General features: G+C 40.1%; 1 protein-coding gene across 3 annotated transcripts in view; it reads right to left on the reverse strand.

Moving 5' to 3' along the window:
• Positions 1–2,610: 2,610 nt before the first annotated feature.
• Positions 2,611–19,900, reverse strand: part of QRICH1 (glutamine rich 1) — a 72,650-nt gene continuing 55,360 nt past the window's right edge. For all 3 annotated transcript variants that reach the window (XM_063426702.1, XM_063426701.1, XM_063426700.1), the window contains 5 exons: positions 18,756–18,870; positions 17,818–17,926; positions 17,526–17,680; positions 6,689–6,773; positions 2,611–3,652 (listed from right to left, as the gene is read on the reverse strand). In XM_063426702.1, the coding sequence (XP_063282772.1) occupies positions 3,460–3,652; positions 6,689–6,773; positions 17,526–17,680; positions 17,818–17,926; positions 18,756–18,870 (657 nt within the window). In that variant the 3' untranslated portion in view covers positions 2,611–3,459. The remainder of the gene's footprint in view (positions 3,653–6,688; positions 6,774–17,525; positions 17,681–17,817; positions 17,927–18,755; positions 18,871–19,900) is intronic.

A 19,900-nucleotide genomic window follows, 5' to 3' on the forward strand; every position in this document is an offset into this window, starting at 1 on the left:
AAAAAAAAAACCTATATATTATAGCTATGATTATGGTTAAAATATATTATGTCTTAAAGTGGGTTTTAGAATCTTTATGAAAAGCTCATTTTCACGGTGTTGGAAAGTCCCTGAAATTCCACTACAATTAAATGTTAAAAAGGCAAAGTTTACTTCATCTCATTTAAGTGGTAATTTAGCACATGTGAAAAAGTACAAGAGAGATTGGCTCCTGGCAGCTGAAAGATGTCAGCATCAAGTACAGAGAAATTTAATGTGATTCTAAGCACGATGACCACTTGCACAAACCCCACAAGCGACAATGCTGCTTTTATAGTTGAGCTATCATCTGGAAAATAGATACACAAATAAAACATAGCATAAAATACATTGTGCCAACTTTGTTTTTTGTTTTTGTTTCAGTGGTTTAAGATTTTTCTTTTTTAATAACACACACAATGCATCAAAAAGTTCCAGTTCACAGTTGACCACTTAGTTTTGTCAGCTTTTTAGAAAACAACAAAAAAAATGCTATAGCAGGGACAGAAGGAGATGGATTATATGGAGTGTCCAAAATTATTTTACCTGAACAATTTAAACTATAGAAAAATAAATAAATAAATTCAAAAGTCTAATGGTTTAGAATGTGTACATAACATATGCAGATGTTTAATTTTTGTGTGTTCTTTTGTGAATATTTAGTTTAAAACGCAGTAACCTTTTTGGAGAAGGAAGGGGCAATTTTTGCATTGAAATACGGGACATGGTCTTCTTCAATATTGAGAAAATACTGTATATACAAAAGTCATGGAATACATTTGGCAGAATAAAAGCCAAGCATCAGGGGAAATTATATTTACAACATCTGCTTGCCCTTTCTTAACTAGAACATTAGGTATGGAAGTCCAAATGTGTGACAAAAAAAAAGTACCATTAGGTTGTGTGCAAAATTTAATAAATATAAAAAAAAATTCCTTCTTTCCCGGATTCAAGTAAAAGTACTGTTCACTGTAGTAAATTGTAAATGGTTCACTCAAACACTGTCTCTATGCTGATGGCCTTAAGATGTAAACAAAGTATTAGATTTATGCATGGCTTGAATTGTACATCTGACAGGTATTTTGACGTAGTTTAAATGGACACTAGTCACCATAACAACGTTGGCTTTATAAAGAAGGTTTGGTGTATAGACCAGTGATTCCCAAACCTTTTAGGTTCAAGGCACCCTTAATATTTTTCCAAGGCACCCCAAGTCAATACAAATTTCTAGGTAGTATATATGTGCAGTGCTGCGGCATATACTTACTGGGCCCCTGTTTTGCAGAAATGTTTGCAGGTTAGGGGCGGATCCAGAACCTAATCTCGGGAGGGGCACTGGTAGATTATTTAAATAAACAATCCAGGTACAATAACCACTACAGCACACTGTAGTGGTTATGGTGCCAGGAGTGCCATAGAGCCCTCCCAGGGCAAGCAGTCAAACTGTTTAGGAACTTACCTGGGGTCTGCCGGTGTAGGGGCACTGGTGAGTACGCGCGTGCATGTGTGAGGGGTGCAGTGTGTACACAGGCTTGCATTGTGTTTGTGAAGAATGTAGTGTATGGAGGGGGCAATGTATGTGTATGGAGGGCAGTGTGTGAGTGTGTGTGGGAGGGCAGATTAATATACTTTTATTACCTTTGACTGGGAGGGGGGGACAGTATAAGGCAATCCCTGGTAGTCCAGCAGAGAAGCCCTGGTGGTTCAAGTGGTGAGAGTAAACTCTAGCAAGATTCAGAGTGTTGCCATGGCAACGCTCCAAGCTTGCAAGAAGAGAACCTGGTGAAGGTTAGAGCTCCCCAGGGTCCTCTCTCCCTCCCCTGCTGTCTGTCAGCATTTCAGTGCTAGCGGGCCGGTGAGGGAGATTTCTGATCAGTTCTGCATAGCCAGCAGGGGAGAGCAAGGCATGGACAGTTCCCAGTGCTATGATTATAGCACCGGGGGAAAATTTGGCAGCACCCCAATTGAGCAGGATGCTACTGCAGTCTCACTGCTCAATTCTCTGCCATCTAGGAGTTAAATCGCTTTGTTTGTACAGCTCTTGTCACACCTTCCTGCATGTGACTTGCACAGCCTTCCTAAACACTTCCTGAAAAGAGAGATCTAAGGTTTAAACTTCCCTTATTGCACATTCTGTATAGATTTTCTTATATCCTGTTCTGTTAATAGACTTTTAGACATTACAAGAGTGAATAAAGTAAAATTTACAAAACAGGAGATACAAAACGTATAAACGTAACATATGATTAAAAAAAAATTCATGCAGGCTGTGTGAGTCATAGGAAGGGATGGTATGGTTAGGGTTGCATGGACAGAAACAAAAGCGACTTAACTGCTAAATGGCAGAGTTATGAGCAGAAAGACTGCTGGGACAAAATCTATACACCCAAACTGCTCCATTAAGCTAAAATTGTTTTGATGCCTTTAGTATCCATAAGCTTTTTTTTCACCTTAAAAAACCCCAAAAACAAACAAAAAAAATAAAACACCCTATGTACGTTTTTTTCATTAAATTTTAAATTTCCACACCTTTTGTATGTGCAAAATAGATATCTTACACCCCCCCTCCCAAATAAAAACACTTCTCAGTGGCATATTAAAAAGACGTGCTTGTCATTCTTAATAAAACAAGGAGCATAAGAACAATGGAGAAATATGGAGATATGTGCAGAAGATACACAAGATTATATTACAATATATTTACATAGGCTTCTATGCCTGCAGTTTAAGGCCTTGATATTTGGGCCACAAAAAGTAATAGGGGGTATATTCAATGTCATGTGGAAAAGTCTCACTGTTTCTAAAACATTTGTATGTATATAGTTATGCCATTATATAAAACTAGGGAACTGCTAAAGAAAAGTAAAAGAAAAACAGAATAAAAAGGCTTTATATATGGTAGCAAGGAAACAAGCAGAACCCTTTACAATTAGTCCAGTCTGCAAACCGTTGATGAATAACTTTTCACAGGTCAGCAAGTGTAGATGACATTTTCAGTGATGTACAGCCAGTTGATCAGCTAGCTGAGCATGATGGGAAATTATTCACAACAGCTTATGTGCCAAAGGTTACCCATCACAGGCAATTTTATAAACTGCACTTTTTTAATTTTATTTTTTAAATATGTTTAGTCCCATACACTATGCATTAACATTTAGGGACTTTATGAAAGAAAAGGCCATGTGCTCGGTAATTTGGTAAGCAGAACCTTTAACAATGCATTTTAATAGTTTTGTTAAGATGCACATTGTGGATGTTTTCTTGTATACTTTATTTTAAACAGGAGAAGCCTAAAAGTGGCTCCAATAGCTACACCAATAATAATAATTAGAATAAAAAAAAAAAGGAAAAGAAAAAAAAAAAAATGTAGGCATCTTCTTTAGTGTAAAAGTCTGTACATGATCTCTCTTCCGTTTACATATTATTCGTGGCTGGAAAGGATTAGTGCATGTTGCTGGCACTTGCAACCACAATGGCTTCCTGAATTTCTCTGATAATTAGAATTCGTGTCAACATCTGTTCCATTTGCTCTCTGCTGATTGGCTGGGTGGAGTACCAGATTGGGCTGTTGGGGGCCACCACAGGCTCTGGAGTCAAGTAAAAGGTGTCATTACGACCTTTCACACTCTGTGGGCTAAAGGAAAAAATGCAGTGACATTATTATATGCGCAAATGTGTAACCTTTCTAATATGAAATACAAAAGGGTCAGAGTTAATATTTAAAAAGTTACTTAAAGCACCACAATTACTTCAGTGATTTCCAGAAGTCATGGTCCATGGAACTTGTATGTGAAAATCTGGAAATACCTAGTTTAATAATCTGCTGGAGGTGTAACTGGCTTGCTAATGTCAATCCTGTGCATATTAACCCTTTAAGACCAGAGGGCGTACAATTATGTCCTTTTTAAAGCGGCTCTAAACGCCGCCGGGCGTAATTGTACGCCCTCCGTTTATTTAGTTCTAACTGTATTGTGATAATATATATATATATATTTATATCAAAATACACGTAGAACGAACTAATAAATATATATACACACACACACATATATATATATATATATATATATATATATATACACACAACAATAAGAAAGCACGGCACTCCTCCTCTATTATACTATAGGTCAAAAAATGCCTAGGTGCAATCCCGCGTCCAAATATAAAATACTAAATAAAGGGAGCACTCTAGGTCTTCTCTTCAGTGAAAAAAAGGTATTTACTGTATCAAAATAGAATACATTACATGTAATGTATTCTATTTTGATACAGTAAATACCTTTTTTTCACTGAAGAGAAGACCTAGAGTGCTCCCTTTATTTAGTATTTTACATACATATATATATACATATATATATATACATACATACACACACACATACATACATTAATTCTACACATATATTTATGTAATATTTTTACATAATTGGGTATCTTAATTAATTAATTACAATTAGCGGGACCTGCCTGACAACCCATGCCGAAAGTATAGGGAATTTAATTTGCTAGCACTATATTTAACCCTATAACTTTCCAAGACACCATAAAACCTGTACATGGGGGGTACTGTTTTACTCGGGAGACTTCGCTGAACACAAATATTAGTGTTTCAAAACAGTAAAATGTATTACAACGATGATATCGCCAGTAAAAGTGACATTTTTTGCATTTTTCACGCACAAACAGCACTTACACGGACGATATTATTGTGCAATACTTTTTACTGTTTTGAAACACAAATATTTGTGTTCAGCGAAGTCTCCCGAGTACAACAGTACCCCTCATGTACAGGTTTTATGGTGTTTTCAAAAGTTACAGCGTCAAATATAAGGCTTGTGTTTCATTTTTTTCACATTAAAATTTGCCAGATTGCTTACGTTGCCTTTGTGACCCTATGGTAGCCCAAGAATGAAAATTACCCCTATGATGGCATACCATTTGCCAGAGTAGCCAACCCAAGGTATTGCAAATGGGGTATGTCCAGTCTATTTTAGTAGCCACTTAGTTACAAACACTGGCCAAAATTGGCGTTTTTTGCATTTTTCACACTCAAACAAATACTAACGCTAACTTTGGCCAGTGTTTGTGACCAAATGGCTACTAAAAAAGACTGGAGATACCCCATTTGCAATACCTTGAGTTGTCTACTATTGCAAATGGTATGCCATTATGGGTGTAAATTTAATTCCTGGGCTACTATACAGTCTCAAAGGCAACGTAACCAATCTGGCGAATTTCAATTTCAAATGTAACGTGCTATATTTGACCCTGTAATTCCCAAAACACCATAAAACCTGTACATAGGGGGTACTGTTTTACACGTGAGACTTTGCTGAATACAAATGTGTATTTTATTGCAGTAAAAGCAAACCGTATTATGACATTGACAGTTAAAATGTCATGTAGAACTTAAAAAATAACATTTCTTATTTTCTCCTATTTTTTTCATATTAAATTACGTTTCATAGCTAAATATTTGATGTTAAATGAAAGCCCTATTTCCCCTGAATAAAATTATATATAATAAGGGGGGTGCATTTAATATGAAAGAGGTGAATTATGGTTGGACAGACATATAGCGCAAATGCCAGGTTTTGTTTACGTTTTGTTTTGATCACAACTTGTACATTTGGCTGCAGTCTTAAGGGGTTAAAATTATTACTCAAAATTATTACTCACCAGCTGTTGTAAAATGGTTTGCCCTATTAAAGGAAGGGGGCAAGGGTACTTCTGGCATACTAACCACAGGCTGTCGTGGTTATAAAGCTTGGATTAACTCTTTAATTCAAATTGTACAAAACTACATTTTCAATAAATGAGCTAAAACCAGCTCGAGATCTGAGCATGGACCCACCAGAGGGGAGGCTAACTGTGCTGTTGTCTGTTCTCACCTCTTTTACTGCTTGGCATTCTCTCCTTAAGTTTAAAGGGTAATCCAGACGTGGATCCCTTGCTCACGGAGCCTAGAGGGATATTGGCTATACCTCACTGTTGATACCTTACAAGGTGCAAACGATCGTCTGCGGTTGCTGTATCTCATGCAAAGGGAACTTGCTGGCATTTCAGATCTGGACTACCCGTACGGGTGGGACCAGTCTGATATGCTTCATATATGTTATCTCTGTAATGGCACAAGATCAGCTAAAACCAGCTTGAGATCTGAGCGGGAACCCACCGAAGGGCAGGCTAATTGAGCTGTTGTCCGTTATCACCTCTCTTGCTACTTGTTTTTCTCTACATTTCCAATAAATCTTCAACCACAAAGATTTTTTTTTTATTAGATTATAAATCGTGCATTTGGTACATCCAATTTACAAACTTTTTTCTAATTTAGCTGCCGTTCCAAAGAGGATAAAGTAAAGAGCATAAAGTAAAGAGCATTTTTTTGCAAAATTTTACAGGGTTTATGTATTTGTGGAGTCTCATTTTGTAGCTTAGACTCAATGACTTCAACAAAACACCTTAGGTACCAATGAATGTCTATGCCATATTACTGTGGTCCTCAGGGATCCTAATTCAAAATGGATTTACCAACTCAATTAAGAACGTCTTAGAAGATTAATAACCATTCATATGCAGTAATATCTTTATGAAACATATTTTAATGGAAGCAAAGTAACATTTGGTCACAAGGTAGTTAAAATAAGTGGCTTAATTGTGCTTCACATACCATTTGAAGAGGTAGAAATCATACAATTTAATGGGACATCGCAATGGATTTTCAGGGTTCTCGGTCTGCTCTGCATACATGTCATCTGTAATGGAAAGACCAAAAAGATTCGGACAATATTAGCAAAATGACAGTCACCTTGTTTATTACTTTCACCTTGAGATTTGAAAATGTAATAGAAATGAGTGACATGAGGAAGGGAAACTATATGTATGTATATGTAACGCTTTTTTTTCCCTGGAAATATGTGAGCACTCAAGAATTTGAGTACTAATGTAAGTCAAAGTCCGTTTTCTTTAATAGTATCATTGTCAATCGTATTCATAGATCATATCATGTTCAAGGAGAAATGTGTAAAACCTTATCACCCATTAAAGCAAACTTAATATATACATTAATCTCTTATGTACTATTTATTACGGGTTTTCTTTTACCAATACAATGCAGTGTTATAAGAACCGTGAATTTTATTTGTGGATTGTGAGTATTTTGCATTCTTTATACATGAGGAACACTGTTGGCACTAACAAAACAACTTACGTTCTTAATATGCTCCATTTTCATCATTGCTTAGTTTTATTTCGTTTTGATGAACAGGACATTTTTTTTATATATTGGGCCGCTGAGAGTAATATGAGCTGTACTGTTGGGAGACAGACATACTTACCATGTGTTTCCGGTCCTTTTGCTCTAATTATATGTAGGTCTTTATTTTACTACACTTTGTATCACATCTGCTGTGAGTCAGTTATAATGGACCCAGAAACAAATCGCTTCCAACTCACATCTTAGCAAAGGGTGTTGGAAGCACTCTATACTAGAGTACCTGCCAATCCCTAGTTTTAACATTCGCTGACAACATCCTTTCCTTAGCGGCACAAATCTCTGGAATTAAATGCACCATTACCAGATTCCTTTAAAAGAGTTAATATTGTTGCAATCCAATCTCTGCACTATGACTAGTCTCTATATTGCACGCTATAGTGTTGTTTACATCTCCCAACCCAAATCTGTAAATAGACCTTTTTTTTTTAATTCTTTATTTTTGATGTGCAGGTAGGAACATTGCAAGGAAAAAAAAACGCCACAACAGCGTACACGTTGCATATAGAGTTAACAGTGGCCTAAGTACGAGCACAAATTTTTCTTTTGATGACTTAAATACATTCTTTTCTCAAACTATGAGTATACTTAAATGAATATTATTTCAAACTATGAGCATACATGAAGGAATGTTATACACAGGCTGAGCGCATAGCAAACTTCTGGGAGTTACATTCGGTAACCCTTGCTGGATGTAAACTAAAAAACGTGTAACACAAATGAATAACTGTGAGAGTGGGTAATAGTGGTATATCATTTTGTTGTGTTTTGCTGGTGGTTATATATACCGCTATTCGGGCGGGTGTGCCTATGCAATATGTTTCGCGGAACTAACCCATGTGTCGCCCTATCAGAGCGTAGCATGTGATTATAAAAATGCGTGTATCCAAGGAGATTTTAGCGAATAAGCGATGCACATGTGACGATCATGGAGTGTATTAAAATAAACTAAATTAGGTTAGCTGTCGCGATGTCATCTAAATAAAATGTATATGCCTTTGTTATAGCTGGGCAACATTATAGCCATAAAAGTGACCAGCGTGGTCCGAAAATACGTCCCTGCTAGTGGCTGTAGCGGGCCCTTGGGCTCCTGGTGTTACTCAGGCTCGTTAATGTGAACTGCTTTTGGGGTGTGTGTACCGTGGAAGGGGTACCCCTATGGTCGATTGAGCGGTGTCCGGAGGTGATGGGCCAGGGAGTGCCTTGTGGAGGACGGTGTCTTCCCTCCCCTTCTCCTCTGTATATGGTAGCATAGTTTGGTACGATATTTGGGTCTCGGGTGTATCTAAACCCTGCCTGTCCACTATTCGTGTCTTGTGATGCCTAGTTGGCTTCTAAGGCGACAATACATAGGCCGGGGTGTCCGGGCCTGGAGTGAAGCGTTCCTATGTGTGTCAGACAGGGAATTAGCTGGTAAGTATGAGTAGGTGAAAGTAAGGAACACAAAATTAAACAATGAAAAATAAAGTCTAAATCAACAGGTGTGTATAGTAGGTCAGTGAGGCATAGAAACACCAGTTCCGAAGTAGTGAGGTCTTACAGTCTCAGCAAGTCTCTCATTACTGTGTGGGCAGTTCTTGGGTCTTTCACGCCGGGGTGTCAGTGTGGGTGCCAATTCCGGGCTTTCTTGGTACAAAATTCTTCACCACGTCTGGGTTCCATCTATGTCGCGGTTTGGTGACCCCGGAGGCTGTCGTGGGCTGTACAGCATCGGGAGGTAGTCCCAGTGTGGGCAGCAAGTCCTGAGCTCCCTGTAGGTCGAATATCTCGTAGGTGACCCCGCCATGGGACACCTGCAGCGAGCGGTTGTAGCGCCACCGGTATGGTACGTTATTTCGCTGGAGTAGCGTCGTAATGGGCTTGAGCGACCGTCTCCATGCCAGGGTACTGCCAGACAGGTCCGAGAAAAAGGAGAGGGACATATTTTCGAAAGAGTACTGGGGGAGATTCTTGACTGCCGCCATGGTTGTGGTTCTATCTGCTTTACGTTGGAAGCGGAGTATAACGTCCCTGGAGGCCGTTGGTGGGGCTTTGGCCGATTTGGGGACTCTGTGGACCCCCTCAAGGGTCATTGTTTTGACTTGCCGTGCGGGCATGAGTGCTGTTAGGAGCCTCCTCGCGAGATGTGGGAGTTCTTCAGTCGGCAAGTCGTCAGGTACACCCCGTACTTTTATGTTGGCTGCCCTTCTAGTGTCCTCCATCATGGCGAACCGCCGCTCAAAGGCCTCTGTTGTGGCCCGCAAGCTCGATATCTCCTGTTGCATAGCTGTGATAGCGGCGGCATTATTGGTGGATGTATTCTCCAGAGTGTTCAGTCTCCCGGTTATGCCCTGGAGATCCGTTCGGAGGCCTGCCATTTCAGCCTGGATCGTGGTCTGCAGGCCCGCCAGTAATGCCTTGAGCACCGCGGTCGTGACTGGTGCATTTTCAGGGTCTATTGGTGAGGCTTTGGCTGCCGATAGACTGGGAGAGGGATATGTGTCCTCCTCCTGGGAGAGGTCGTCCGACAGGTCGGAATAAGTCTCCGGGTATTCGGCCATCTTGGGCCTAGCTGCTCCGCGGGCTTGGCGCCACATGGCTCCGATATCGAGGCCCAGTCTGGGCTCATCGGGCTTCGGCTTTTTGTTTTTTCGGCCCATGTCGAGTCCCCCGTTATTGCCTGAGATTTGTGGTTGTTTTGATCGATTTTGCTCTCAGATTGGGTGTTTTTTGGCTTGTAGTCGCAGGAGCTGCAGTGCCGTGCGACTTCTCTCGTAAATAGACCTTTTTAGACATTACACTTTAAGCCGGTTAACCTCTTAAGAAAAGGCAGTAGTACATGTTGTGATCAAAACAAAACTTAAACAAAACCTTGAATTTGCGCTATATGTCTGTTCAGGCATAATAAAAAAGAATGGACATACCCCATTTGCAATACCTTGGGTTGTCTACTTTTGCAAATGGTATGCCATCATGGGGGTAATTCTCATTCCTGGGCTACCATATGGTCTCAAAGGCAATATAACCAATCTGGCAAATTTCAATGTGAAAAAAAGAAAAGAAATTCAAGCCTTATATTTGACTCATTAACTTTTGAAAACACCATAAAAACCTATACATTGGGGTACTGTTATACTCGGGAGACTACGCTAAACACAAATATTAGTGTTTCAAAATAGTAAAACGGATTACAACAATTATATAGTCAGTGAAAGTACAGTTTGTGTGTGAAAAAGGCAAAAAAACTGAAATTTTACTGACAATATCATTGTTGTGATATGTTATACTGTTTTTAAACACTTAAATCTGTGTTCAGTGAAGTCTCCAGAACAAAACAGTACCCCCCATGTAAAGGTTTTAGAGTGTCATGGAAAGTTACAGGGTTAAACACAGTGCTAGCAAATTAAATTCTCTGGACTTTCGGCCTGGGGTGTCTGGCAGGTCCCTCAGATTGTAATTAATAAAAAGGACTTAATTATGTAAAAATATTATATAAATATATTTGTAGAATTTAAATATATATATGTATATAACTTTTTAAAAATAATTTTATATAATAAAAATATAAAAAAAAAAAAAAAAAACCAGTTAATTTGTTCTATATATACATACACTACATATATATATATATATATATATGTATATATGTGTGTAGTGTATGTGTATATATAGAACAAATTAACTGGGTTTTTTTTATATTTTTATTATATAAAATTATATATTATATATATATATATATATATTATTTATAATATTTTTATTCTATAAAAATATATATGTAGTGTATGTATATATATAGAACAAATTAACTGTTTTTTAAAAAATATTTTTATTATATAAAATTATTTTTTAAAAAAAGTTATATACATATATATATTTAAATTCTACAAATATATTTATATAATATTTTTACATAATTAAGTCCTTTTTATGAATTACAATCTGAGGGACCTGCCAGACACCCCAGGCCGAAAGTCCAGAGAATTTAATTTGCTAGCACTGTGTTTAACCCTGTAACTTTCCATGACACTCTTGTAGGAGTGCAAGAGGGTCTAAAACTGTGTGTGTGTGTATATATATATATATATATATATATATATATATATATATATATATATATATATATATATATATATATATATATATATATATATATATATATATATATATATATATATATATATATAAAAAAAAAAGACAGTTTTAGACCCTCTTGCACTCCTACAAAAATAGTACCAGGTGCCAAGTCCCAATAATATAAAAAAAATCTAAAAATTACCGGCACTCTTGGGTTTAATTCATCCAGTTTATTGTTGGTAGATTCAGGCTAGGTCAACGTTTCAGCTCCCGGTCGGAGCTTTCATCAGGACACCAAAGGCATAAAACATTGCAAAAAACAAACATATATAGGACATCTCTACCAATAAACACTCACCATATCAGCTGTGGCACATCACCCCTAATGTCCGGCGTGTACTCGGCGCAATTGCGCATGTGAACCACTCCAAACTTCCGCGTCACGTGATGGGGGGGCCAGAGTCTAAACTTAGGGAGCGTCACAGTCTCTTAGCAACCGCTGATACATTCAGCTTTGGTTGCTACTGTGTAACCTGCTGCCAATGGGAGAATATCTCCTTTCAAAGAAAAGGCCACCCACTCGGCGGCATAGCGTTCAGTTACTGTGGCAACGAGTTCCAGCCGTGCATACAAGGATATGTGAAAACTGACAGATACAAATATATTAGAAAGTGAATACAATTAATTCCAAATGCCTCTTTCATCTATAGAAAATAAAATAGCTGTCATATTAGGGAAAATAATATACATGAATATAGTATAAAACCTGACAAAACAATACAATAAATAAATACCTTGATCAAATTAAAGTGCAGTGTTGTTGGATTATTTATACCCAAAGTGTATATATAACACAATGTATTTAAGGAGGTATATGTTTATTAATAATGCCTATAAAATTGTAAGATAATCTAATATAAGTAAGAAATGTATTTTATATCATAAATATGATTACCGTATGTGTATTAATTCCATGTGATTGCGTGTGGGTGTTAATTAAGAAGGGGCTATACCAGTTTGTGGTTAATCCCTAATATGAGACAGACTAATAAAAATTAGATACTATAAAGGCATCAGTCTCCCTGCCAATCATAGCTGTCGATGTTAAATAGCTATCGGTGAGTGTCTAAGTGCCATAATCTACGATATTATTAAATGCATTAACTAAATATTTATTTTAAAAAACTTGTGTTCGAAAGAAATTTTCTTCGAGAGATTATCTTCAAAGAAAACCTTCTTCAAAGAAATCCCTTCCAGAAAACCTCTCCATACTCCAATCGGTTTAGGTGGACACTTAAATGAAAAAAAAACGATTAAAAGGAGGATAGTTATAAAAAAGAAATAAAGGAACATTTTTCATTTAAGCCTTTAGGGGATAATGTATCCAGTTCCATTATCCAATAAGTCTCTCTTTGCAGAAGAAGTCTGCCTCTATCTCCACCTCTGACAGGTAAGGGAACATGATCGAAAGCCACACATCGCAAAACGGAAAGTGGATGTTGCTTTTCCAGGAAATGTCTGGCCACAGGTTTGTCCGACCTGCCATCACGATAGGCAAGGCGGATACTCGATCTGTGGCCCCTGATTCTCTCGCACAGAACTGTCTCTGTCTTCCCTATATAACTCAGTCCACAAGGACATGTGAGTTTATATATGAAATTCTTTGCGGCGGTGTATCCTATGGGCAATTTTATACAGTTTCCCCGTATGTGGATGAGAGAATGTCTTAGACGGAATTATATGCCCACAAGTTACACAACCTAAGCATCTGACACAATCATTGTTTGTCTTCCCTTTTATAGAGGGATTATAGCAATGGATAGGATCCGTTTTGACTAATAAATCCCTTAAGTTTCTATTTCTCTTGTAGCAAAACATAGGTTTGGATGTTAATTCTTTTGGAAGCGTCGGGTCTTGTTGCAGAATATTCCAATTTCGGGTGATCGAATCCGTTATTTCCTTGCTTGCGGATTGTAGTTTCATTGGAAAAAAGAGTCACTAAAAAGAACAGTATTTCCAATGAAACTACAATCCGCAAGCAAGGAAATAACGGATTCGATCACCCGAAATTGGAATATTCTGCAACAAGACCCGACGCTTCCAAAAGAATTAACATCCAAACCTATGTTTTGCTACAAGAGAAATAGAAACTTAAGGGATTTATTAGTCAAAACGGATCCTATCCATTGCTAATCCCTCTATAAAAGGGAAGACAAACAATGGTTGTGTCAGATGCTTAGGTTGTGTAACCTGTGGGCATATAATTCCGTCTAAGACATTCTCTCATCCACATACGGGGAAACTGTATAAAATTGCCCATAGGATACACTGCCGCACAGAATTTGTCATATATAAACTCACATGTCCTTGTGGACTGAGTTCTATAGGGAAGACAGAGACAGCTCTGTGCGAGAGAATCAGGGGCCACAGATCGAGTATCCGCCTTGCCTATCGTGATGGCAGGTCGGACAAACCTGTGGCCAGACATTTCCTGGAAAAGCAACATCCACTTTCCGTTTTGCGATGTGTGGCTTTCGATCATGTTCCCTTACCTGTCAGAGGTGGAGATAGAGGCAGACTTCTTCTGCAAAGAGAGACTTATTGGATAATGGAACTGGATACATTATCCCCTAAAGGCTTAAATGAAAAATGTTCCTTTATTTCTTTTTTATAACTATCCTCCTTTTAATCGTTTTTTCATTTAAGTGTCCACCTAAACCGATAGGAGTATGGAGAGGTTTTCTGGAAGGGATTTCTTTGAAGAAGGTTTTCTTTGAAGATAATCTCTCGAAGAAAATTTCTTTCGAACACAAGTTTTTTAAAATAAATATTTAGTTAATGCATTTAATAATATCGTAGATTATGGCACTTAGACACTCACCGATAGCTATTTAACATCGACAGCTATGATTGGCAGGGAGACTGATGCCTTTATAGTATCTAATTTTTATTAGTCTGTCTCATATTAGGGGTTAACCACAAACTGGTATAGCCCCTTCTTAATTAACACCTACACGCAATCACATGGAATTAATACACATACGGTAATCATATTTATGATATAAAATACATTTCTTACTTCTATTAGATTATTATCTTAAAATTTTATAGGCACTATTTATAAACATATGCCTCTTTAAATACATGTTATATATACACTTTGGGTATAAATAATCCAACAACACTGCACTTTAATTTGATCAAGGTATTTATTTATTGTATTGTTTTGTCAGGTTTTATATTATATTCATGTATATTATTTTCCCTAATATGACAGCTATTTTATTTTCTATAGATGAAAGAGGCATTTGGAATTAATTGTATTCACTTTCTAATATATCTGTATCTGTCAGTTTTCACATATCCTTGTATGCACGGCTGGAACTCGTTGCCACAGTAACCGAACGCTATGCCGCGGAGTGGGTGGCCTTTTCTTTGAAAGGAGATATTCTCCCATTGGCAGCAGGTTACACAGTAGCAACCAAAGCTGAATGTATCAGTGGTTGCTAAGAGACTGTGACGCTCCCCAAGTTTAGACTCGGCCCCCCCAATCACGTGACGCGGAAGTTCGGAGTGGTGATACACATGCGCAATTGCGCCGAGTACACGCCGGACATTAGGGGTGATGTGCACAGCTGATATGGTGAGTGTTTATTGGTAGAGATGTCCTATATATGTTTGTTTTTTGCAATGTTTTATGCCTTTGGTGTCCTGATGAAAGCTCCGACCGGGAGCTGAAACGTTGACCTAGCCTGAATTGATCTCGACTGCCGGCGTGGGATCCGCGGGGACGTTCAGGACTTCCCCAAAAAGGACGGCATAGAATGCCCGCCGTCCTTTAGGGGTTAATTCTGCCATGGTCAGTGCCTTAATCTTGCTTGCATTTTGCCCTGCCCCAACTATTATTAAACTTTTACAACATGGCAGAGTTGAAATATGCTGCAGCTGTATTATGACAGTCACTGGAGACACCTCTTGCAAAAGAATGACATTGTAGTACTGTGTTTGATATTGATGTAAAGGTTGCTGTTATAATGAAGAATGTATTCAGTTTGCAGAAGCCGTTTGTGTACAGGTATATTTGCCTTTCATTGACTGGTTCCAAAACGGAAAATGGTTGAGATGTGAAGAGCGGCTCTCTAATTAGGCGAACTCATAAGGACTCGCGGCCGCCTAAATCGCCTGAGGGCAGACTCACATGTTGTGTCTTCGGTCTATGACAGAGGGCCCGACAGAGGAGAGGGCCCAGCGGCTTGCCCTTTATGCTGCCTGGAACGAAGCCCCTCCAGTCAGTCTGCCCTGACAGAGCCGAGTACTGCCTCCGGCCTGCAGCTCTGCCTGTCACAGGGTTGCCGTGGGTTACATCTGCAACATTCTGCAAGACACCTCGGTCTGCGGGTTACCACGGCAACATTCTGCCTGGCTGGAGATAGCAAGACACCTCAGTCTGCAGCTCTGAGATGTCGCAGCCACTCCACCCCACCTCTAGCCCCCGTCGCAGCCACTCCACCCCACCTCTAGCCCCCGTCGCAGCCACTCCACCCCACCTCTAGCCCCCGTCGCAGCCACTCCACCCCACCTCTAGCCCCCGTCGCAGCCACTCCACCCCACCTCTAACCCCCATCGCAGCCACTCCACCCCACCTCTAACCCCCATCACAGCCACTCCACCCCACCTATAGCCACCGTCGCAGCCACTCCACCCCACCTATAGCCACCGTCGCAGCCACTCCACCCCACCTCTAGCCCCCGTCGCAGCCACTCCACCCCACCTCTAGCCCCCGTCGCAGCCACTCCACCCCACCTCTAGCCCCCGTCGCAGCCACTCCACCCCACCTCTAGCCCCCGTCGCAGCCACTCCACCCCACCTCTAGCCCGTCACAGTCAATCCACCCTCCCTACCTCTATTAACCTTCTCTTGCACTGTCACACTCAGTCCCCAACCCTGTCACTCAACCCCTTCACTGTGCCACACTCACCCTACCACATAAACCCATCAATTCTGTCCTCCAACTGTGCCACACTCACCCCAAAGCCTGTAGCACTCTCCCCCCACCAAACCCTGCCAGACACACACTCTTTCACATTAGTCTAATCCTGCCACATTAACCCCCTAAATCTTGTCACAGTCACCTCCCCTCATTCTGTTACACTGCCTCCTCCAAACAAGGCACATTCACCCCAGCCCTGTGATACACGCTCCAACAATGCCACATGCAGCCTGTCACATTACCTTCTCCAATTCTGTCACACTTACTTCCCCTTGCCCTGTCACACTTCGTCCTCCAACCATGTAACAATCGCCCCCCTCTCCCCCCCATATCATCCTCACCCTCCTTCATTCTGTCACACTCAGCTCCCAACCCTGTCTCATATACCCCCCTCACCCTGCCAGTTACCCGTTTACTCACCTTGTCAGAGTCACAAACTGAAGACATTCATCATACACACATGCACAAAGGTCACAGACAGCCCCCATAAACACAACACACCGTAAACAGCTACCCCACACACATGCGGTCCCAGACACAGAGACATACATTCACACACGAGGATACTCTGCCAGACACACGCACAGTTAGACAATGTCAGACACATTCAGAAATACACACACCGGCACTAATGTATACACGACTGCCAAGCTATGTAACCATACCCTGCAGAAATGTGTAAATGATTAGCATAATTTCCATTTACATTTTTGTATTGCAAATTATGCCATAACTACAGTCGGATAGCTCACAACACAGGGGCACAGGGAGCTGCAACACTGCAAGCTTCTTAACAATGAATACAGAGACTACCTCTCTGTATCCAGCTCTGCAAGTTTGTACTTCAATACAACTACAGCATATTATACACACAATGCAACCCCCATACCCCTCCCCCACTTTGGTTGTTAGTAGGGGCCTCCTGCTTGAGTTTTGCCTAAGGCCTCACAAAGTCTAGAGCCGCCACTGGTGAAGAGTAAGTGAAAAGACTGGCAGCTGAGGAGCTGTTAGTTTACAGAAATGCAGAGAGAAAAAAAATGTATATAATTTATGGCTTGATTAGATAATCTTTATTGTTGTAATTTCATTTTTTTTAATTTTTTTTTTAAAGAAATGGTTATAACAATTAAGTGACTGGGTTAGCTTTCAAAGTATGCACGATCTGTGCAAATTATAACAGGGCATTACCTTTCTGCTGTCCAGCTTGATGAATGCCAAGTGCTTTAAGATATCGAATACTCGTGCTCTTATCCTTTGGATTAGAAGGGTTTTTCTTAGTTTGCCTTAGTACCTTTGAGAATGCTAGTTTCATATGCTGGTCAACAGTTTTTAACAAAAAATACCTGTTGGAAAGAAAGCAGTCAGTCTTCAGGAAAGACAGCTAGTTACCCATTTAAAAATCAGGATATTTTAATGAAGCAGGAAAGGGTAGCGAACCGTAACTATAACCATAGCCATTGTCTATTTTTGCAAAACTTACTTTGTATTAAAAAACATAAGTGTAGTGAGTAGTGTTGCTGGGGAGTGTGCTCCCAGCTGCTTGCATTCCCAGAGCATCTCTTCTGTCACATGGCTTGGCATGACATAACCTAAAACAAAAAGCAAGCAAGTTACAAAGCCAATTAGGGGAACAGTGGATCAAAGAACAAGGTGATCTGCACTTATTGTTGAAGAAGAGTTAGCAACAAAAAAGACGTATGCCTGAATGACTCAGTGGCTGAATCAATTTCTGTGTGACAGCCACTACAGACATGGAAATTGAGAATCAGAACTATTTATTTACATTTTGACAGTGTGGCAGGATCTATGCCTCAAAACAGATCCGCACCAAATAGGACAAGAGATTTGAACAGATAATTGTAACCACTGTTCCTTTTCATGCATGATTACAAAACAGGAGTTATGCCAGTGACCAAAGGCATATTTACAGATAGGTTCACCAGTCCGAAGCCTAGAGTGGCACATAAAGAGGAGGCAGCAGGAAGATCTCCCAAACTTGCGCTCCTACTTAAAGGCATCTGGCTGTTCTCGCCTATCACCCTAGCGGCAGTTGCTGCTTTCCTGTCATCTGCGACATAACCTTCATACTACATGTATGTATACGGGACAGTAATCATTGAGACTGGGAGGGGAGACTAAAGTGTCACTGCTCATATGCCAAAAACAGAAAGGGGGAACATGGCATCTTACTGTACATACATGACAAGGCCGTTAAGCAGGTCTGTCCATACTTACTGAAAAGCTCTAATTTGGGCTGAAATGGCATGGAATTCTTGCCTGGCACACTACAAGCATGGTTAAACAAGCATTCATGTTACACTTTTCTCTGGTTATTTCAATCTGTATTTCCTTTGTGTTCCCAGTTTTAAAAAATGTTCTGAGGTTTATAGAGAGTGATTTTCTCCTTTTTATGCTTACCAAGAGTTGTGACACGTGGTTGAAAGCTCTTGAGAACATCATGAAGGTACTCTGCAAACTTGCTGTAATAAGTATCTGAAAATATGTCATCCACTCGTCCATTTTCAAAAAGGTACTAAAACAAATAGGAAGATTAATGAGACAACTCCTAACCCGACTATAAACACCACAAAGTAATAAGGGAGAAAGGAGACGAGAGAGCCTAAATTAAAACAGACAAGGCACAAGTGGGAGGATTGCCTTTGTGCTCAAAATTAGAGTGCCAAATATCATGTGACGATCCTCGCGTTCGTGCTCAAGTAATCATGGAAATTATTTTTTTCAGCCAATTTTTTAAATGGACTATAGCTTCACTGATTTGAAGTGGTCAAGGTGCCTGCAGTCTGCATGTGCCCTGATTCACTATGAAACACTGCACATACTGCTGCCTGAAGTGTAACTTCACCTCCGGAAGCATCACTGGGGCTTCAGTTCTGTGCATACTCTGCATCTGTTGACAGCACACAAACAGCATGCTGGCAAAATACAGCCAGAGGACATGCTGGCAAAATACATCCGCAGTCTCCAGTTCAGTGGACAACCACATTTCTCTGACTCCCAAGCAAGTTTAGAGAACATTGTGCACTATAATTGGACTTTGATTTCCTTCTCCGCTTATTAAAAGGGGCATTATAGGGGCACCATACTGCATGTCACACTTCAAGTGAGCTTTGCACCTAAACGCTAAATATACTGACTCTCTTCAAGAGCAAACCAGCACTTATCACAATGGAGACAACCAGCTACCAATTGTGCCTACCACTACAGCTGCCCGTCGCAGTACGGGCGGTCTAAACCCATCGCAACGACTGCGGCCTACCTGCAACAGCGGACGAAGAGAGGGGGCCGGCCTCCCTGTTGCTGCCACTGCCGGAGCAAGCGGGCACCCCAGCCCTGGTGCGGCTCACAGCTACTCACCTGGATATTCCTGCCCACTATGCCACTTGCGGAGATAGGCAGCTTCTCTGGTGCCAGAATCAACCCAAGACCTAATGGCACTTCATCTAACCCACCAGGCGACTAGTTGAGGCCTTATCTCTTTGTAGCCGTCACTCCTCTCGGTTTATGATGACCTGGTTTTCCCTTCTATTTTCTTTTTATTTTAG

The sequence above is a fragment of the Pelobates fuscus genome, chromosome 7 (assembly GCF_036172605.1).
Source record: "Pelobates fuscus isolate aPelFus1 chromosome 7, aPelFus1.pri, whole genome shotgun sequence".
NCBI lineage: Eukaryota > Metazoa > Chordata > Amphibia > Anura > Pelobatidae > Pelobates > Pelobates fuscus.